This window comes from Branchiostoma belcheri, unplaced genomic scaffold (assembly GCF_001625305.1).
Source record: "Branchiostoma belcheri isolate BF01 breed outbred unplaced genomic scaffold, Haploidv18h27 scaffold12, whole genome shotgun sequence".
Taxonomy (NCBI): Eukaryota; Metazoa; Chordata; class Leptocardii; order Amphioxiformes; family Branchiostomatidae; genus Branchiostoma; species Branchiostoma belcheri.
Window position 1 is genome coordinate 1094701 of NW_017802602.1, and position 21968 is coordinate 1116668.

Consider the following 21968-nt stretch of genomic DNA (forward strand, 5'->3'; position numbering starts at 1 on the left):
CAAAACTAGTGATGCATACCTAAACCCAATTTCAGGTTCAGGTCCGGATTCAAGTCCAGAGGTTTAGGTTCAGGTCCGGACTTAAGTCAGGACCTAAACCCATGGCATATACAAAATTGCATGTTGGCAACCTTGCAATGTTGTCTGGGTGAAACTTTGGCCACGTAACATGGAGGCTGGTACTTGACGATGCCCGATGGCAATGTTTTCTTCATTTTGCAGCAAAGATTTTGGAATCTACGGAAGGCTTTAGGTGGTTTAAAAAGAAAAGGGGTATGTGAAATGGTCTTTTATGGTAATAAGTCCGGACTCGGTTCTTAACTTTTAGGTTTTTTTGGACTTGAACCTAAACATTTTTACAAGTCCGGATCCAAGTCCAGTGAACCGGTATGCACCACTACCCAAAACCACAGTTTTTGGCATGCTGTGGAGGCTATGGTTCTGGCATGTAAATTGATGCCCCCCTACTGGCAGTCTTATCCTAACTAATGCAGCACAGATCCAGCAGCTACCAGCATGTCATTTATCTTATCTGGCAATGAGATAAAGACTTGTAAAGTGGCCAAAGCTATTTGCTGGCCCTGTTCAAAAGAGGATGGTGGAAGATTACCAACATTGTTGACATTCAAGCAGAAGATTAAACAAGGCTTTGGCTTATTTTTGACCTTTCTTTTAGGCATTTTTATCAGACTTTCCTTTGTATTATCTATTAGAATACTAGTACTACCCTAATAAAATGTCTTACCAAGCAAGGAGGTTTAAAATCGTTTGATACAGGGATATAACTTATAAGCAAATCAAATTCAACCAGTCTTTCATTCAAAGAGGTTAGATTCTTCCAGTCTACATATTGTCTTAGGTAACACGAGTTACCTAGGAAACAATGCTCATAGAAACTGCACTTTCTTCAACTTTGCATCAGTTGATAAAACATATACGTCTAATTCAAATTTTTAACCATGTAGCAATATACATTTGAAGCAGTATATTTACCATGAACTTACGAAAGATCCAAAGGTATAAATCAGTAATATCACAATCAATTTTGTCACTTCAGATGTGTACAGAACAGGTGTATAAGATTACCACCTGTATATGTGCACCCAGTAGCCCGTTTACTAAGTGGAAAATGATTATCAGATTATGGACTTAGTGTGCAACAGTAAAGCATTATGTCACCTTAGGGCTTAATAACTGCAGAAGGAATGTACAACAGGTAAAGCCTGTTGGTGTTGTTTCAGTAGCCTCCATAGCATGCCAAAAACTGGGGGTTTTGGGGGTCTCCAGGGTCTTTGGGAGCTTTTATGTGCTATTTTCTGATTGCATATTATGAACAACATAGCCGGTCTGGTTGAATTACCCCCTAGAACTGAGCTAATCAGAAAACAGCCAAAGACCACCACCCGCCAGTTCTATAAGCCTGCTACAGAGGCTAACCTAAGGGCTTAATAACTGCAGAAGGAATGTACAACAGGTAAAGCCTGTCTGGTGTTGTTTCAGTAGCCTCCATAGCATGCCAAAAACTGGGGGTTTTGGGGGTCTCCAGGGTCTTTGGGAGATTTTATGCGCTATTTTCTGATTGCATATTATGAACAACATAGCCGGCCTGGTTGAATTATCCCCTAGAACTGAGCTAATCAGAAAACAGCCGAAGACCACCAAACCCCCAGTTCTATAAGCCTGCTACGGAGGCTAATCAGAAAACAGCCAAAGACCACCACCCGCCAGTTCTATAAGCCTGCTACGGAGGCTAACCTAAGGGCTTAATAACAGGAGAAGGAATGTACAACAGGTAAAGCCTGTCTGGTGTTGTTTCAGAGATTTTCCCAGGGAGGTAGGGTCACAGGAAGCTGGGTTTAATTATTGGAAGAAATTCCAAAAGGAAATAGGTGAGGACCCCATTGTCTAAACTTCCCCAACCCACTATTAATTACTCCTGTGGGTTAACCTGTAATTACTTACATTTATTGGGACACAGACAATAAAGATGATTAAGACAACAATTCCTTCTTGTAGGCTTTTCAGCAAGACTACATAACAGGTTGTCAACAAGGACCTATGGCAGCTTTTCTTAGCCTGGAGTCCAGTCTTGTTAGCTTTAGTCTACTCCTTAACCTGGATGCCAGACCCATAGCACACTAGGCCCAAAGTTATCCTGTGTCCTGCACACCGGATATTACTTTGGGCCCAGTGTGTTATGGGTCGTCTGCAAAACATACTGCGCCTGCTCGAAACCCTGATTTTTCACGGTTTTCATTGGATTTTTGGTCAACATTGCATCAAAATTTTGCCAGTTGCAGATGATATCTTTTCCGAGGGGATGTTAACCTATATGCGCGAATACATCCTTATACAATGTTTGAGACATTCTGCCGAAGTGATATCATAGTATGCACAATACATTCCGGGTTTCGCGCAGGTGCAGTACGTTCTGCCAATGTGCTTCCTTACTTGCTGTTGCTAACAAGACAAGACCCTCACTGTCAACCTTACCTTAAAGCTGTTGAGCTCCTCCTGAGAGAATCCCTGGCTGTGGATAATCTTCATCTGTTTCACCAACGTGCTCTTACCGCTCTCTCCTGCACCTGAGGAAAAATAATGAAAAACGAAATAGAAAAAAAAAAACTTGTCACTGTTGAAAGAATCCTCTAGTAATGAATCTCTTTAACAACAATAACTACAAAATGTATATTTAAAAGTAGTATTTAGCATTATCTATGGTCACTTTTACTGTTTATTATTTTATCAAGTCGCAAGTTCTTGCAATTAGCCCTCGGCAAGAATTTGCAATAAACTTTCAATAAAGTCATCTGCACAAAAGTTGTAAATCAATGTAACTAACTACTAGTAGTGCTGTTGCTTCCTTTTTGGATGCTGAAATTAATATACTTGTGTGTAAAAGACAGATCACTTGAAGAGAAACATGTGCAATCAGGGTGTGCAATTATAGATCTTCACCTATATACAATCTTGTTATGTCTTTTTGTCTTCATACCTGAACTGAAAATGAACAATAAATAATATATTATTCCTCCAATTTGATATTTGTGACCAATAAAAAGCAATAAACCAGTCTGACCTTGTCACAAGAAGCATTGTGAAGCAGAAATGGTAATTTTCAAATTCTGTTCCAAATCCAAGGACAAGTTTAAATCATTAGCATCCCTCAGTCAGAACATATGTAGGATCAGAACTGATTGAAAGTCGCAAACACCAGAGGATGAAGTGTTTTTGTACACACCAGCTCGTGGGAATAACCGGGCTTTGTTCTGGTTTGGAGAAATGCCAACATGAACCCATAGGCCTCGAAATTAATTTTCTTTCTCTTAAAATAAATTTTCTAAAAATAAATTTGAATTGTCCCAAAGTGAGGTTGAACTGTCCGAAACAGTTTTTTGGGAAATACAATGTATGTATGACAACAATTTGAAGCCAACTTTATTAAAATGCTTGCGTTCTGACTCCCGGACACACTATAACTGCAGAGTAGACATTAGAAATTTGTGGGGCTTTTCCAAGCCAAAAGCCGGGACGCGTTCCTGATGGACAAAAGAAGGGCTGACATTCTGATGTTGATTATTTTTCTATTGTCCCACAAATGTCCCAAAGTGTCCTTTCAGTTGTCCCAGCCTAAATTTTAGTGGTCAGTGACCATCGGGACACACAGTAAATTTCGAGCCCCAAACCCACAAGTATTATCCTGGGGTTTCTACTCCAGGGTGGGTCCATACATGTTCCATAATGACTGGCTTTTGCCTTTTCTTCCAGATGACTTTGCACACAATCAAGCCATGAATTATTAAACATATTGGCTTCCTTGTTTTTCTCTGCACATGATGGGAATGTACCGACCAGCTGAGAAGGGCTCTCATCCAGCTTAATTTTTTTTTTTTTCGTCAGCCCAGGTTCATGATCGGACCTGGGGGGAGAGAGCTTGCCATCTAGGGGGGTCTGGGGGCAAATTTTGGATTTTCAAACCTTTAAAATGCTCACTCACTCACTGCATTGAGCCTACTCGGAGTAAAAAGCTACTTCCCACATTTTGAGTGGTGTTGAGAGTGGTTGTTGTTGTACCATTGGAAATGGGATGTTTTTTCATATTTTTACCCAAGATTTTTCGTCAATTGTGTCCGTCAAGTTTGACGGACTGGTTTCAAAATTTTTCTGTCACACGCCAGAAAGTTCCTGCAATTGACGAAAAAACAGGTGCTGGTCAAGTCAAGTCAAGTCAATGCCTTTATTTTACTTCGAAATGCTTGTTTGGACTACATGGCCGCTTTTCAACAGGGTCTCAGTCCTACAGCCGAGGTCACTTTGGTCACAGACCTCGGCGTGTCCCAAACAGTTCCGCATGAAACCCTGCGTGCTTTGTCCCGTATTTACCAAGTGTGTAATGGTGTTGTATGTACACAAACTGCAGCAGTGGTCTGCTTAGCCTCCATAGTCCATAGCATGCCAAAAACTGGGGGTTTTGGGGGTCTTTGGGAGCTTTTATGTCTATTTTCTGACTGCATATAGACAACATAGCCGGCCTGGTTGAATTACCCCCGTTTTTTAGAACTGGGCTAATCAGAAAACAGCCGAAGACCACCAAACCCCCAGTTCTATAAGCCTGCTACGGAGGCTATATGGTCTGCCTGTGTTTATATCATGGTTTCAGGACACCATTATGCAAAACCGCGCCGTGGACGGACGCTAAGTCTGCATTAAAACCTGCGCTGACGGGAAATCAGTGCAGATCAAAGGTTCGCAGAATTCTTCAAGTGCCTCAACCAGCGCGACCAGTTTGCTTTTTCCTACCAGTCAACTGAGCAAGAAATTTAAAGTAGTGCCATGATATCGCCTGGGTGCGCCCCTATACTGTAGTAGTTACATATGTATTACTAGTAGTTACCACTGGCTCTTTGCTACCTTAGTCTACTGTACAAGATGTTAACTAGTAGGCTCCAGTTTTCTTTAATGCCTTTTTTGGCGTTTTTATCAAGATAAATCTTTTGTGTGCTGGTATATTTTTTGGCCAGCCAAACAGTCGCATATTTTGAATGATACTGCCCTGCCAATTTGAATTTTGATGCTGTGTATTGCAGCCACCAAAAGATCAACTTAGTAACTGTAACTGTTTTAGTTGGTACTAAGTTGCAATAGATTATAGAGTCAGATAGACTTGTAGTTTTTATTGACAAAAGCTATTCACCAACACAATGACTTGCAGTTAACGAATTCAATGGCACCAATTGACAGAGATTTGTAACGCCTTTCATTCTCTTCAATTGATAAATTATCTGGCTGAAACAACCCAAGGGATTAAAAAGTGATTCTACAATCATGTTATCTTATCAAAAATCTGGCTTCCTAATCCTAGGAAATTCAACAGTAGCACCACAAATTAAAAACTTGTGCTCTCTGTAGCCTGAGGTCTATGGCCTTCTTATAATTAGACCAAGGAGGTTCTCTTATTTTGAACCTCCTTGCTTAGATTTTAGTTACTACTATTTTACGTAGTTAGTACAAAGGAGGTTTAATTTTACTCCCTTGGTAGTACAGACAATCACAATCACTATGAAAGTATGAAATCTTTGCTTGCTAAATGCAAGGAGGTTCAAAAAGAAACCTTGCTAAGTGCCATATCTATATTTATCTGACAATATTTACCAACTAAACACAAGTTACACAACCAAACAAGATTTGTGTTTACTACAACTACGTCTTACTTTGAACAATCTACAAGAAGTACCTACCTAGTAGTAATATCTTGATGACGGAGCTGTCCTCCTTGGCCATGTACTGAAGTTGTCTGTCGATCTCATCACTCCTCATTCGAGCCTTTCTCTCTTCAGAGTCCAGGCTCAAGCAGGCACCCATTTTTTTCTTCGGGGTAAAAGTATTTTCGCCTGCCGTCCGGTTTTTCAAAACTCTCCTGAATGTTTTTAGAACGTTTCAGAGCCTCAAAAACAGGTTAAATCTTAGCTAAAATGTCATAAAAATCCCTTGAACACGATAGTTTCTGCTCTGTAGCTTACAAGTTACATGGCTAGCTGTGCTTTCCAGTGATTTGGGACATTCGTCGGGTCTTCAAAAATCTCCTGACTTTGGAATGTTTTTGTACGTTTCAGAGCTTCAAAAACAAGTTAAACCTTATTAAAATGTCATAAAAATCCACTGAACACGACAGCTCCTTGTCTGTAGCTTACATTGTGCGGCTAGCTCTGCTTTCCAGTAGTGATTTTTGACATCTTCAAGTCGCTACCTACTGCGGCATACAAGCACTTGAAGTCTTGGCAACCATGAATGCGAGTTTTCGGAGTTCCTGTTGTATAAGACCATTTTCTCTGTACTCATCTGAATCCCAAAAAGCACAGGGTTGTTAGACGTACTTTCTGGACGAAGTATTCCTCTTACGATCGCCAAGAAACTCCAGAGTAGCTACAAGAACAGTCACACGGTCCAAGTTAGAAGTTTGAAAATGGCGGACGGTTTCCGTACGTCAGACGCTCGGTCGGCTGACACGCCACACCTGGCCGGCGTTTTCTCGCCTAAAACTCCACTAGGCGCCACAAACTCACAGCTGGAACAAGAAGTATCCTCTGAGATTGTTTGGGAAGTTCCTAAAAGGTTGGAAGTTGGTCTAAGCGCCGGAAAATGTCGTTAACTCACATCCTTCTGCAAGTCCACTACAAACGCTTTTACAGCTGGGGTTATGTTTGAGGTCACGCCAGACCGAGGCTGTGGGAGACCACAGGAAGTAGTATAATGAGAGCTGTTAACATCGCTTCTTTTGGAGGATCACCATATTACGAAGTTACTGTGTCTAGTACATGTACTGTTTATCATACTTTTCAAACCCTTTGAGGTACCTGTACTTTAACAAAGAGATTGAGACAGATCTCTCATTGTCTGTTTTATTGATTCAAGTGTCTTGCCCGTAACATTGCACTGCAATATACTTTTTGATACCCTAGTACTCCAAAATGTATATTTGTTAACGTTATATAAAGATGGAAAATCTCAAATATCTTAATCACTCATGGTGCAATTAAAAGTTGCAACTTTTTCTTTGTCACTGATCATTATGTGTTTGAGTGCTAACACTTAATACGACTGAGAAGATCCTGGCTTGTTCAATACTTTACTTTCTACATTTTTCATGACCAATAAATTACTTAAAATTCTACTGTGCATTTGTGGTATGACAGTCAAAGTCAACTTGACTGCATAATGCTGATAAAACATCATCAGCTGGCTGCTACACAATAATCACAATTCCTGATAAAATACCGGTCGAAAATTTTGTAAAACCTGTAAATGCTACTAAATGTCAGATTGATCAACAATTCACAGTTTTTCTTATCCTTACATTAAGTTACATTCTATGATTAAAAATGAGAGGTAGACTTGCTACATCTATCTTCTTCAAAAACAGATCTCAGAGCTAGCCTCTACCAGGCTTCCGAGGTACATTGTAGCTTGAAAAAAAAAGTAGAAAATGGCCCAATAGACATAGCAGAGGAACTAGCCGACTAGAAGGTACAATTTGTAGCCTACTCTTCTGGAAAGCTATTCAGACTATTTGTCCACTTTCCACTAGCCTCTACCAGGCTTCAACTGGAAAGAGTAGAAATTGGCCAAATAGAGAGATAACATGCCGAGGCAGTTGGTCCGCTAGAGAGTACATTTTGCCGCACACCTGGCATGCATGTTATCTCTCTATTTGGCCAATTTCTACTCCTTCAAGCCGCCTCCCGTAGCCTGATACAGGCTATAACTCTCGACTATTTCTCCAGCAGCCCTGTGAGCCTGGTAGAGGCTAACCTCGAGCCGTTAGCACCAATACTTGACCCTAACGATCAGATATTTTTATATTTTTATGTTTATTTGTTTATTTCTTGTCTCTTCCGCTCGAGTATATCCCTCCAGCCGCTGTGAGGCAGCCACCCGTCCAGCCTGACCTGGCCGCCCTGGAGAGTCACGTCTCGGTTGTGCCAGGAGGTGAACAGGACATGCTGCCACTGGGGAGGGCTCATGCCTCCTGCAGGGAATTTAAAAAAAACAATAGAAATGTAACATTAACAAAGCAAATGCAAGACATTTACCTTCATATAGTTCCTTGAACTTACTTCTGCTCTTATTCTTACTCATTGTTGGTATCCTTCTGCCTCGAGAATTCAGGCCATGGATCATTCTTACTCAAACACATTCATACATTTGGTGACCAGCTCCTCCAACTCTGCCCTGCCCCTTCCTACATAATGTAATCCAACATCACAGGGTGTCTGCTACAGCACCAGTTACCAGGTCACTGACCAACTTTGTTTGGAGAAGAAGAAGAAGAAATGGACCAAAAGCAATAAGGTTTCCTCAGAATTAGTCCAAGTTTAAATTATTGTTTGATTATAAATTTATCTTTCAGCAGAGTATACTTAGTAACCAAATGGAAATACATCGAGTGTTCATACTCTAATAAACCATAATACTAGTGCAAGTCACTAAAATGGTACAGATAAATAATCTGTTCACCTGTGATATTAGGTTTATCATCTATGAGCAGATCTCCATTAATGACAGTTTTGTCCCTGGTGAGAATCATTCTCTCCATCCACTCCTTCCCCAGGTGCTTGTCTAACCACTGGTACTGTGGGGATAGAACAAGGGCCAAACAGCTGGTTTTATTGTCAACTAATGCAATATTTTATCATAGGCGAATGTCCCATTATACTATATATATGCTGCCTATACCAAAAGAGGAAAGAGTAGAAATTGGTCAAATAGACAGATAACATGCCAGGGTTGGTCTGCTAAAGGAGTACAATACACTGCAATGTTATCTGTCCATTTGGTCAATTTCTACTCTTTCTGGCCGCTTAAGAATCCTGTTGGTAGAGACCCATTAGTCCCATTAAGCACACAACACACAGCTTGGACTAGGTACTTTTTCGTGCAAAGTCAATATAATGTCAATCTCGGTGTCACATTTCAGCCAGTAATACAATTAACAACTACTGGTAACAGGTAGGACATAAGATGACATTCATTCAAGATAATTAATAATAATGGTTTAACTTAAAAAGTTAAAGAATGGTACAAATGTACTACCTTTTCTACAACACAATGTGTGTATTTCTTGATGGGGCTTGTGCAGATATAAACATCCACTCTGCAAAAACAACAAAGTTCAATATCACACATTGTCTCAAAAACAACATCAACACAAAAGAACAATCAAAGCAATGAAAACAACAATACAAACTGTGAAATGCTAGGCTTCAATAGCTTCTACTAGACTTCAGATGTGGCTGGAAAGATAACATTGCAGGGGAGCTACTTTTTTCTGCATATTCTCCTTCAGTGGACCAACTCCCCTAGCACATTATCTACAATGGCCAATTTCAATTCTATCCATCCACTACCAAAGCCTGGTAGAAGCTATATGGCTTCAACACTTTTACTGTTTTATTAGCCTGGTATCCAACCACGTGCAGCTTTCATCATCATATTCCTATTAAACTGAACTGTTCTTTGCCAGTGCGATTGAACAGATAGAAAACTGAAGATGGCTGGATACCAGGCAACAGTTTTGCTAGCCTGGGTACCATCCTGAATTTTGTTTGGCTACACTAGAGAAAACAGCGTAGTGGAGCAAAATCCAGATGGTACCCAGGCTAGTGTTTTTCTTGACTTCAACAGAATATAAAAGCTTCACCCCTCCATGTCAGCCATCTCCCTGGCAGCTTCTATGGCTCCTTCTATGGGCTGGAGACTCAGGAAGAAACCCTTTTCTTCATAGATTCCAAAAGCTTTGGTCTGGGGGGAGGGGACATAAATTATTGCAACATTTTTGGTGAGACACATATCTTACAATGTTTTTTCATATGTTTCACTATTCAATTTTCAATTACACTGTACTGTCACTTGCTAATAGTAATACATGTAATATATAGATATAATGTTACAGCTTAGTGAGCCTACAAATACAATACCATTTTCAGATTGGCTGATGCCAAAACAGTCGTTTACAAATTGTCAGTTTCCCTAACAATTAAGTGTAAATGCCCCTTACCATTTTGGTGTTTATGGGAAGGACCAAGAGTGGACCCATCCCCAAAAGAGAGTGTGAGCTAATGTTGGAATGACTTACTAACATGTATGGTGGGGTCATTGCCTTATAGGATGCACAGAAACATTGATTTGGATGTAAACAAATTATTTTCATTTGGGAAACTATTTTAAGACTGTGGCAATAACAAAATATGTCATCAATGACACTGTTTCTAAAATAAATTAATGTTTATAAATTACAATGATTTATAATCATAATAAGGTATAACATACAGCAAAATTATGATCACTGACAAAACATTGGAAGGGAGCATTCGTAAGACAGTAGATCACTTCAGCTAGCGCATAGGTCACAGCGATAGTATAAGGGACTAGATAGGGATGTAGCATATTTTATGTTTTTTCAAATATATCTTTCAAGTTGAGCTATTTTCTGATAAGCATAATTTCGTTAAATGACTCAGTATGAGAAAATTATTTACAGGCAAAAAAAATAAAATCCAAAATTTAAAAAAAAAAAAACTTACCCCAATATCCTGTCCAAGGGCGTAGTACTGTTTCGTAACGTAAAAGCCAGATCTATCCTCTAGCGGAACGAAAGGGTCCTGTGGGTATTTCTCGCGAAAGTTCTTCAGAAACTGTCCCTCAAAGTCAGCCAGAACACCGTCCATGTCCAGGAGAACGCGGAGGTTTCTTGGAGAGTTTCTTGGTGCCATCTTAGGAGACGAAGAAGTAAATTTACGCCTTTGGACGGTGGTTTCTCGGAGAAGTCTTGAGTTGAAAATGTCGCTGTAGATTTTTAAGTACTTTCCTATTTTTCTACAAGCTCGTTGGTGAATATTTTGCATCCCAGATAAATAAAAACTCGAGCACACAGCTGTGGAAACCACCGGCTACCGGCTTCCGGGTGACCTTTAGGAGGGGTCAGAAGGGAAAGGTCATTGTGGTGTCCGATTTCACTAAAAATACTATTAATAGAAATACTAATTTCAGCCTGATAAAAATTAAGCCATTTTGTAAATTTTGGTGAAAGAAGATGAATTTTGATGTCCATATACTTATATTTTTTTGTCGAAAAGGGAAGATTTGGCAGATTCCACTATCACAGACAGGTAGAAAATTTAATAAATTACACGTTAATTTCATAATACCGTTATTTTAACACCTTAAATATTGAGAAAATACAAAAATTAAACGTCAGCAGTGGTACTAACTAGAAATTAAGAGCACTTTTGTGATGAAGAGTTTACCTGTCAGACCCCTATTTTACGAATGGCATCACCTGACCAAGATGGCCTCCCCACTAGAGCAATTTGTCAACCAAGTTCGTGCTCTTTCTGGTTCTGGTACGTCGTTATTTAGCTTTACTGATCAATTAGATGAGATCTTAATTGGGGAAGAAATAGTATAGAAACAAAAAGTGTAACTTTAGGAAGGGCAAGCTGCGTGTAAAGCATGGGCGATCGTGCAGCAAATCACGGAATCTTGACACTGACTTGGCTTTTTGCAACCTGTCATTGTCAAGCTAGAAACTCAGTTCTAAAATCTAAAACATATACTAGTAGTAGTAATCCATAGACTAATAGCCTTTGCTTTATATACGTATCAAGTAGAGTAGAGTAGATCTCTTCAGCCTGGTAGGAAGATCTCTTGCAGTTCATCCAAATTGTTACTGAACTGTCATTTTGTTTGGTGGAAATTATACTGACTGAGTATCCAAAACCCTGTACTGTTATATGTTAAAACATTCCACCAAGACAAGCTTCCATGTTGTCAGAAATGTAAGGTAGTGGATGCTACTTGAAACCTCTGACAGTTTTCAAAAGCTATCCAGTTGCTTGAGTAACAATTTCCTTGTGTACTGTAATTCCTGATTTTTTTTACGGTACTGTTATGTTCACTGTTTTCACTGTCATTTCTGTACCGTGAACTTATCATATAATAGTTAGTTAACAAATAATTCCTGGACTTTCTTTTTCCTGCACCTGTCGCCACCATGAATGTATAGTTCTGTGAACATGTCCATTTTTCTCAGACCGTGAACTTTTGCTCCTGTGAACTTAAATTGAATTACAGATTTTTATATGGATATTGAACCTTTATCAACGTAATCTCCGTTGTTATTTCCTGCTGCCCAGGTAACCTGCGTGAGCTGTGTGACCTGATCAACAAGAGTGGAGACATCCTACAGAAGAATGCTCCTAACCTGGACACAGCTCTGGGAGCGCTGGACATACAGGAACACTCACTGGGGGTCCTCGCTATCCTGTAAGATGCTGTCCTTGTTGTTGTTGTTGTCCTTGCTCAATTGCTAGACCTGATCACTGACTTGGTGCTGGGTTTCACTGCAGCTTCGTGAGAAGCTGTTTCCAGCTGAGTCTGCCTGTGCTGACACAAGTAATGACATGCATTACTAGTATTTGTAAAATATTTACGTTTGTGACCGCAACTTATAACTGTGCATGTATATGTGTAGGTATGTAAATATTTTACATTTGGGATTGCATCTATAGCAGCGACACCTGTGCTACAGTGCAATGTGAACTAGACAGGCGGTCACCTAAACGTTGACTGTGAGTAAAACACTTAGTTATCATGTTATTGGTACATGTAATTACATGTTTAGAGTTAAAACTTTCGATCCAACACAAAAAGTTCTCTCACCTAGAGCTTTGGACCAGTCACTCTGGTCTTCCTCAGTAGACTGACCCAGTGAAGCTTGTCACATGGCTTCTTTGAAGTGTAACCGTTACGTCAACACTGGGTCAAAGGTATCTGGTAGACGATGTCAGCCCCCGTCTCGGTTACAGTGAAGGGTGATGGGCCCTGATGCATGTAGCCTCCTCTAAGCTCTAGGTGAGAGAACATTTTGTGTCATTTGGATCTAAAGTTTTAATTCTAAAGAACAATAAATACTATTGTCACCTCCTGTTGCAGGTGTGTGAAGTTCACCATCTCCCCGCTGCCTGACTTCGAGGCGCTGTTCTCCCAGGTGGAGCTGTTCATCGCTGCCTGTAACGGAGAACAGATCAGATTCGCCACCGACAGCTGTGAGGGAAAAACACTTACATTATTTACACTTAACTGAGCATGTTGGCAGAACGTAGTGTGCCCAGATTTTTCACCGTTTTTGCTGGATATTTGATCAATGTTGCATCAGAAATTTGCCTGTTGCAGACGATATCTTTTCTGACATAAGATATAAACTACAGACACGGGATGTTAACCTTATAATACATACGCCAATACATGTACTATCTTATATGAGACATTCTGCCAATGCAATACATTACAGGTGCAGTACGTTCTGCTCGCATGTTTATTTTAAAACCTAAACTGACACGTGCAGCCTATGGGCTGTTCTTTGTACATGTATACAGTTTGCTAAGGCAATGTGTAACTGTCTAAAAGAACTGCAGCAAGTCCCTTGACAGTTCGACCATTCTAAATCTGGCAATACAGATACCGAAATAAGAACTTTCCCATACTTTCGTGTTTTTCCCCAGTTGCGAACCTGTGTCACCAGTTCACCCATGCCCTGGTGGAGAGAAAGATGTCGGTGCGTGGCATTAACCCCCTCTGTCATGCCATCCAGAAAGTGCAGCTGCACCCAGCTCAGCTCACATCAGTACATGGAGACCTCTGCCAGGTACGTACGGGGGTTAGAGAACTCATGGATTCTTCTGTCTTGTTATAAAAGAATGATTTGTATATACTATCTTGAAACTTCATCAGTTTTGAAAGAAGCCACATGACTAGCCTCACTGGGTCAGTCTACTGAGGAAGACCAGAGTGACTGGTCGAAAGCTCTGGGTAGGGGAACTTTATTGTGTTGGATGTAGTTTTAACCTTAAGTTTAAACAAGACTGATTTGGTTTGTTTGCACACACACATATTTGTTAATACAGAAACATTGATGTTTTGGATGGTAATATTCTTAATAATATCAGTAAAGGAGACAAATGAATCAGAAGCTTTACCCTTGGCCATCAAGGTGGTTGTGTGAGCGATCTAGGGAAAGAAAATGGCATCTAATAAAACTGAATGTACCACGACACTTACCGGTAAGTACTAGTAGTTTGTTTTCTGCTAGTTGAGAGGAAAACACAGAGAGGGAGAGAGAAAGAGATTTGAGAAATTGTGTATACATGAAGTACATGTACATGTATCTGTAAACTGTTGTCATGTTTTAATACATTGTCAATTGGGACTTCTTGACTAAGTCTATACATGTCCTGTTGCTTGTTCCTGCAGCTGTGTCTCCTGTCCAAGTGTATGAAGCCAGCCCTGCCGTTCCTGGACACAGACATCACTGATATCAGTAAAGAGGTACGGATGGTTAACTGGTAAACTCTACTCAATGACAAGAACATATCCATATCAGGCTGTCAGAAGTCTGTATGTTTTATGTTATGTTTACCAGAGGAAAACATATTGTTTTTGTACTGTTTCTTCCCCAAGCCAATAAGGTCAATGACCTGAGCCAGACGTATATCACCATGGTAACTAGTGTTGGGTCACATTATGTTGAAATTTTATGGCAGGAGGGATTTATAATATGAATGTGTTTGAGTAAGAATTAACAGAGCAGACCATATGAGAAGGTAAACATTATGCATTTGCTTTGCAATTGTTACCTTTCTAGTTACACATGTACCATTGTTGTAACTTTTAGTTTTATTTGCAGCCTTTACAAGATCAAGAAGGATGTAGATTTTTCTGGTCCCAATTCATGCCTGAGATTTTTCCTGTGTTGAAGTTTCTAATGTGATATTTTTTATTTTTATGAAGTCTGGAGCTTTCGATACCAAACATTTCCTGAGTTACTACTACTACGGAGGAATGATCTACACGGCACTCAAGAACTATGACAGGGCCCTGTACTTCTTTGAAGTGGTGAGTTAAACTACATGTATAAGACTCATTAGTAGGAAATTGAAACTCTACTACTGGATAAATTTTGGAGATAACTTCCAGATGTTTTGGGTGATATCCACGACTCTTTCTCAGTGTCACTAATGAACTAACAGGACTCATCAACACATACCTATACATGCATATACATATACATGTATCAGAATTTTTGTTGTCTTTCTTCATTCAAGGTGTCCAAAGTGTGTTTTTCTTTCCAACAATATGATTATTTAAGAGGCATACTTGTATAGGTTTTTCTTTATTACCTTCAGGCACTTAATCATGATATTTGATAGCCCTGGTTTATACATATCTATACAAGATAAAAGGGAAAGGAAAAGAGAGCAAGGACGACCTAACGTCAGCTGGCGTAGAACAGTTGCGAAAAAACTGAAGAGCTTCAGCCATACTTTGGATAGCTTCCAGAAAGTAGCAGAGGGAACTGGAGAACCTTTGTTGCTGCACTACATGCCGGGACTGGCATTAGGGGCAGTAAGTAAGTAATACAAGATAAGCCTGTGTCACTGTGCCTGTGTTTGTAGAATGATGATTTTATTGTTGCCCCTCCACCCAGGCTGTGACCACACCAGCCATGGCTGTCAGCCATATCATGTTGGAGTCTTACAAGAAATATGTCTTAGTGTCCCTCATCCTGCATGGGAAGGTAAGCTGGCCTATCTGGCCTTCTTTCATTAGAAGTGTCATAGAAGTTAAGTAAAATTAAAGCAGTTACACCTAGCTGTTACTGCATGGGGCAAAATTATCATGGAAGGAACACCACAGTAAAGAGAGGAAAGGAAGAAGAAATGGAGACCCTAAGTGAACACCTTAGGACAGGTATAGACAAGTTTGACTGTACATGTATTTGTAAGACTAACACCAAAGTTCACCTGAAGTAAGAACACCTGTTGTCCCCCACAGGTGCTGCAGCTGCCTAAGTACACGTCACAGGTGGTCACCAGGTTCATCAAGGTGAGGACAGACTCAATTTTTTCTTGCAGTAGACATTAAAATAAGTTGAAAATACTTGAGTGTGCCGTCACCACGTCCTGTGATTGAATGTTGGAATAAAAAAAAAAGAAGGAAAGAAAATATTGACATGGACTAATGTTTAAGTGTTGACTGTCCCCAGCCCCTGAGCCAAGCCTACCATGATCTGGTGACAGCCTACAACACTAACAACCCCCAGGAGCTGAGAGCTGTGGTCGACAAGCACAGGGACCTCTTCCAAAGGGTAAACATTACCTTTCATAATGTCAATTTGCATTACATGTGTGTTTTATGGATATTTACGAACACTCATTATCCGTTTTATCATCTGTTGTTCCCCGACTCCCGAGGGTTAGACATGCTTTTTTTTCTATTTTCAGGAGAACACATACGGGCTGGTGAAGCAGTGCCTGGCCTCTATTTACAAGAAAAATATCCAGAGACTGACCAAGGTGAGGAAACAGCTCAGAACAATGTAAAGACTAGACAGTGTGAATTACAACATTTTACTTTCAGTGACAAAACATATCTAAGTGCACAATAGTACTTTGTAAGTTTAAGGTATTTGAATGTGAAATTTACATGTACATCTTTCTGTTTATAAAAATGAAATTGATTGTAGAGTTGTTAAATAGTTAGCATGAAAGTTCATCTGTGTTGGTACAAGTCATTATGAAATAGGGACTAAGCTTTAACTTCCAACACTAACTACAAAAAATTGGGACTTACCCCAAATTTTCAGTTGACTCCATCAACCTTGCTCACGGAATGGACCTGTCTACTCTTGGAACGTGACGTCAGAAACAGTTAGTTAACAGCATATGAAGTAGTTCTCTCATTTTTCTCTGTTGTTGCAGACATTTCTGACCCTGTCCCTTGCTGACATGGCTAACAGAGTACAGCTGTCAGGTCCCAAGGAAGCTGAGAAATATGTCTTAGAGATGGTGAGGAACAAGGCATCTTCTTCTTTATATATTTATTATAAACAATGAATGTCTTACCCAAGTACAATGATAATAAAAGGTGACAAGCAAGAAAGTTTTTTCTGCAATTGTTTGAAGTCTTATTGATGTACAATGGTAGACATACTTTTTTCAATGTCCTGCAATATTGCAGAGGAGTCAAGATTTTGTTCTGCAATTGGTAACACTTTCTGCTAATACACAAGCCTCAGTACTACAACCTTCTCCACTTAATAAATAAATGCAAAATTACAGATTGTAGCATTTTTCTTCTGCAATGTAGCAAGGATGTTCCTTTTGAACCTCCTTGAATACACATGTTGTAAATCTCTCTGCAAAATGCAGTTGGGTATTTCATACACTGATGTACTAATTTTTGATTGCTTTAGATTGAGGATGGAGAAATTTATGCCACTATTGACCAGAAGGAAGGGATGGTGAATTTCCGAGACAACCCTGAGAAGTATGACAACCCTGCCATGCTGCAGTACCTGGACGAAGAGGCAGGTGTCTCTAGTTTTTGTAGTGCTCCTCAGGTGTATCTGTTTGTTGCATTGCTTTCTTTGAGGGGCCGTTACCACATCAGCTCATTATGTTTACCTTCACAAAAGAAAAACATATTGTTTTTGCTTAGTTCCTTCTACTTCTTCTCCAAACAAATAAGGTCAATGACCAGAACCAGACGCCCATCACCATGGTAACTTGTGCTGTAGCAGACACCCTGTGGTGTTATGGTACATTTTGTAGCGGGACAGAGCTGGAGGGGATGGTCACTTTATAATATCATATATTAATGGGTTTGAGTACTACATGTATTTAAGAATAAACAGATCAGTATACTAGTACATAGTTTGGTGGACTAGATCACATGAAGATAAACATTATAAATTTGCTTTGAAAATGTTACTTTTCTAGTTGATAGCTCTATTGCCAAAGAAATTGTAAAGAGTCCCTAAATACAACAGTAAGTATTGACAATGTTATACATTTCTGGTTCCTATCCTGTGTTTCCCAGATGAGAAAGTGCATGGGTCTGGATGAGCAGTTGCGAAAGATGGACCAGGAGATTGCAGTGAACCCACAGTATGTACAGAAGGTAGGCCAGATGTTGTCTCTTTTTCTTTGCAGTAGAGGAAACTGTCTAAATCTGTCTAGGAAGAGGTTCATCTTTTCCATTCGGCCTAGAAAAATAATGTTTAGTCCTGAATAAGATTAGGGTTGGTAGGTAGGGATTTTCTTTTTTTTTCTATTCTTTTTTAGACTTTGGCAATCTCTAGTGATCTAACTTATATAATTTGAAAGTAAAACTTGCATGAGGGCACTTATATTTTCTGTCAGTGGTAGAAAACAAATTGTACAATGTTTCATCACTCAGGTGCCAGATCATGGACATAGAGAAGGCCGTTTATTCCCTAAAAATTATGTCCCTTGCAGGGGCCCACACACAAAAAAAAGGGTAGGGTCGGCAGTTTTTTAGGGTCGGTCAGGAAACAACATTTTTCCTAGGACTTGTTTGAATCGAATTCAATAACTGTAACATGACTACCTTAAATCCTGACACTCAACACGATTAGCTACTTTATGCCTGTGTTATTCTCCCTACAGAGTATGGGTATCCAGGATGATGACCTGGGAGGTAGCAGCATGGGAAGCAAGATGAGCGGCTACAACTTATGATCCACTCAGCAGCCCCATCTAGCAACACTGTCAAGAACTGCAGAAAATGTTTTCACTACAATATAGGGTTGTTTGTAGAATGTATGTTGCCCTATAAACTCATAGGAAATTCAAACTCTACTGCTGGATAATTTCCGGACATTTCGAGTGACATCCACTCTTCTTTAGTGTCACTAATGACCTAACAGCTCATATAAATGAGAAACTGGTTGAACAAAGACTCATACTGGTATAGTCATTGATATTTATCCAGTAGTAGAGTTTGAATTTCCTATGAGTATTGTTTACCTGGATGTCTAACCTTCATCAACGTTGCCCCTATATACATGTGTCAATGATAGAACATCAATTTTATCATATTCACAGGACTCCTCTTTTGCATGAACTGCAGAATGGTTTCACTCCATAGGGCTGTTTGTAGAAAGTATGTTTCAAGCTACTAGTACCTTGAGCTCTCTGTTCATAATTGATTTGTGAAGTAAGAAATCAAACCAGAGTATTGTAGTGAGAAGTATGAGAAGAAATGTTCTGAATAAATGTGTTCATGTCAATGAGAATGTGTGCAGTGTTGTTATCTTAAGTTGTTTAGAGTTAAAACTTTTGGTCCAACACAAAAAATTCTCTCACCTAGAGCTTTTGACCAGTCACTCTGGTCTTCCTCAGTAGACTGACCCAGTGAGGCTTGTCACGTGGCTTCTCTGAAGTGTGACGTCAACACTGGGTCAAAGGTATCTGGTAGACTTATCTTAAGTCATACACAAACACAAAAGGCTTTAGTTCTTCATGATTTATTTTTTTCCTCCGACGTACTCTGCTTCGAACTTTAAGAAATCGTCCTCGGAGAAAACAGAAGTTTCCTTCGTCTTTCTCTTCTTCTTTGGCTGGTTCTTTGCTAGTCTTCCCCGCTGGTGGGCTAATATCTAAGAAAAAACAGAAAATCATAATTATTATGAAAGTTCATCTGTGTTGGTAGTAATATGTTTAGAGTTAAAACTTTTGGTCCAACACAAAATTCTTACCTAGAGCTTTCGACCAGTCACTCTGGTCTTCCTCAGTAGACTGACCCAGTGTTGACGTCACACTTCAAAGAAGCCACGTGACAAGCCTCACTGGGTCAGTCTACTGAGGAAGACCTGAGTGACTGGTCGAAAGCTCTAGGTGAGAGAATTTTTTGTGTTGGATCTAAAGTTTTAACTCCAAACAAGAAAATCATAATGTACAATTACTATATGTAACAGGTACTGTACATAAAGTGCCTTGTAATGCGACCAAAGTAAAATCAATTCCTATCCAACACACGTGGGGAGATGCGGTGTAATAGCAGAGTGCTCAACTCAGAACCAGGAGGTCCCGGGTTCAAGTCCCAACAAGTGAAAATGAGTATTGTCTGTCCTGTACTTGTTTTTATGTGTGAGACACAACATCAGCAACAGCTGCCTGTGTCCCACGTGTATTGCACTGTTGCAATTTCAGTAAATCAAATCAATTCATTACATGTACTCCATCTTACCTTTTCTTCAAGATTTCTGTCGACTTTTGTCTTAAAACTCCGCATGAATCTGAGGTTCTCTGCTGTGTGGTCTTCTTTCTGCTGCCTTTTGTACTGTTCTACAATGCAACAAGAGAAGTGCATGGTTAAACTTATGAAATTCAAAAGTTAAAAGAAAGATGAATCTAATAGTTAAATAAACTTCACTTGTGAGGAAAATTTTAAAATACTAGAACTGTAGTGTAAAAAAAAAAAAAACAATGCCATGGTTGCCATCACTACTCTGGGTACCTAAAGACCCATTCTTCAACAGCAAAACATTACTTTTGCTATCCTTCACATCAAACACCTGAACTTAGCCAGATCTAGCATGACCTGGTTACCAAACCTATCATATGTAGCTCCCGAGTCCTACATCCTCTCCACAACTAGAGAGGATGTAGGACTCGGGAGCTAGGTTTGGTAACCAGGCTAGATCTTAGCATCCACAGCATGCCAAAAACTGGGGATTTTGGGAGGTCTTCAGGGTCTTTGGGAGCTTTTATGTGCTATTTTCTGATTGCATATAGACAACATAGCCGGCCTGGTTGAATTACCCTGTTTTTTTAGAACTGGGCTAATCAGAAAACTGCCGAAGATCATCCAACCCCTAGTTCTATACGCCTGTTACAGAGGCTAACTAGATCTAATACTGTAGTCCTATCCTAGAGTATGGTACCTATAGCAGACACAGTGATCTTGTCCTTGACGGTGAGGTGGTCTCTCTGTCGGTGGTTCTGTAGTCTCTTCAGCTGTTTCTTCACTCCTCTCCTGTTGGTACTGATTAGGTCTCGGGGGTTCTGGGGTGTCTGGGACTTCCTCTTGCCTTTGGTGCCTTCTTTGCTGTCTGAAATTCATGGACAGTTGGGGTGTCAATATACAGGTAACATTACATGTATCTGTATCTGTATAGCCGGTATAACCGCCCTTCGGCGTAACACACCAGCTTCTGTATCTGTATAGCCGGTATAACAGCCTTTCGGCGTAACACACCAGCTTCTGTATCTGTATAGCCGGTATAACCGCCCTTCGGCGTAACACACCAGCTTCTGTATCTGTATAGCCGGTATAACTGCCTTTCGGCATAACACACCAGCTTCGCAGGCACGCAGCGCGGCGGCAGCTGGCTATACACCTAACGACTTGTTACACCTAGCCCTTGAACATCTAACTCTAGACATTGTTTAAAGATATCTTCATCTTCATCTTTGCCGGGTCTCTAAGATGTTGTACGAGCCCCGGCTACACCCCCAGATAGCCCCTATTGGGGCACTTTTAGGGGCTACCATATCTAATGACAATGCCCCTACTGTACTTGGTGGTGCTAAGTACTGGCTACCAGCTCCTTACAAATGTTTCATAAAGACTATACATTTAATGATGATTTATCAAATCAGATCTGCTAAATTCATGTTTTATGCTATCTTGTCATACTTAATGATATGAGCATGAAATCATGATTTCTGATGCCTCAAACTTTCTAATTTGCTGCATCATAAGTTCATTGAACAATACATGAATGGAAAAACATACAGTAAGTTGGGGAGGGGGGCACCATGCACCAAAGACTTGGGGACGATTCCAGACTAGTTTTTACGCCATACCTTCGATAAGATCATCTTTGAACAGCTCCAAGGCCTTTCTGACAAGAGATGCCGACATGGTCACAGTCGCCTGGGGCAGAAAAGCACAGCTTGGCTGTTTTAAAGCACAGCTTGGCTGTTTTTAAGAGAAGTCGAACAACAACCAAACAACAAAATCCTTGACACGAAAAACCAAGCAAGGCTGTATATGGAGAAAACGTGTTTGCTAGAGGAGATGGTACGCTGTCTCTGATTGGCTAC

At 40.1% G+C, this 21968-nt stretch overlaps 4 protein-coding genes across 4 annotated transcripts in view; 1 reads left to right on the plus strand and 3 right to left on the minus strand.

The window, feature by feature from the left end:
- Window positions 1-6014, minus strand: part of LOC109462903 (guanine nucleotide-binding protein G(o) subunit alpha-like) — a 15039-nt gene extending 9025 nt beyond the window's left edge. Inside the window, exons 1-2 of the mRNA XM_019759533.1 lie at window positions 5739-6014; window positions 2494-2585 (exon numbers count right to left, since the gene is read on the minus strand). Of these exons, the coding sequence (XP_019615092.1) occupies window positions 2494-2585; window positions 5739-5862 (216 nt within the window). The 5' untranslated portion in view covers window positions 5863-6014. The remainder of the gene's footprint in view (window positions 1-2493; window positions 2586-5738) is intronic.
- An 884-nt stretch (window positions 6015-6898) lies between these two features.
- LOC109462907 (5'(3')-deoxyribonucleotidase, cytosolic type-like) lies at window positions 6899-10963 on the minus strand. Its single transcript, XM_019759538.1, has 5 exons — window positions 10581-10963; window positions 9698-9798; window positions 9091-9151; window positions 8515-8629; window positions 6899-8026 (listed from the first exon to the last, which is right to left on the minus strand). Exons 1-5 carry the CDS (start codon window positions 10899-10901, stop codon window positions 7869-7871), a joined length of 756 nt encoding a protein of 251 aa, XP_019615097.1. The 5' UTR covers window positions 10902-10963; the 3' UTR covers window positions 6899-7868.
- Window positions 10964-11334: 371 nt separating this feature from the next.
- Window positions 11335-18738, plus strand: LOC109462904 (COP9 signalosome complex subunit 3-like). Its single transcript, XM_019759535.1, has 14 exons — window positions 11335-11399; window positions 12192-12321; window positions 12991-13103; window positions 13560-13702; window positions 14308-14382; window positions 14845-14949; window positions 15542-15631; window positions 15889-15939; window positions 16100-16201; window positions 16338-16409; window positions 16815-16901; window positions 17309-17422; window positions 17935-18015; window positions 18525-18738. The coding sequence occupies exons 1-14, from the start codon at window positions 11345-11347 to the stop codon at window positions 18594-18596; spliced, it is 1290 nt and encodes a 429-aa protein (XP_019615094.1). The 5' UTR covers window positions 11335-11344; the 3' UTR covers window positions 18597-18738.
- Window positions 18739-19382: 644 nt separating this feature from the next.
- On the minus strand, window positions 19383-21955 carry LOC109462733 (active regulator of SIRT1-like). The gene is made up of 4 exons (XM_019759291.1): window positions 21729-21955; window positions 20804-20971; window positions 20107-20204; window positions 19383-19516 (listed from the first exon to the last, which is right to left on the minus strand). The coding sequence occupies exons 1-4, from the start codon at window positions 21784-21786 to the stop codon at window positions 19385-19387; spliced, it is 456 nt and encodes a 151-aa protein (XP_019614850.1). The 5' UTR covers window positions 21787-21955; the 3' UTR covers window positions 19383-19384.
- Window positions 21956-21968: the final 13 nt, after the last annotated feature.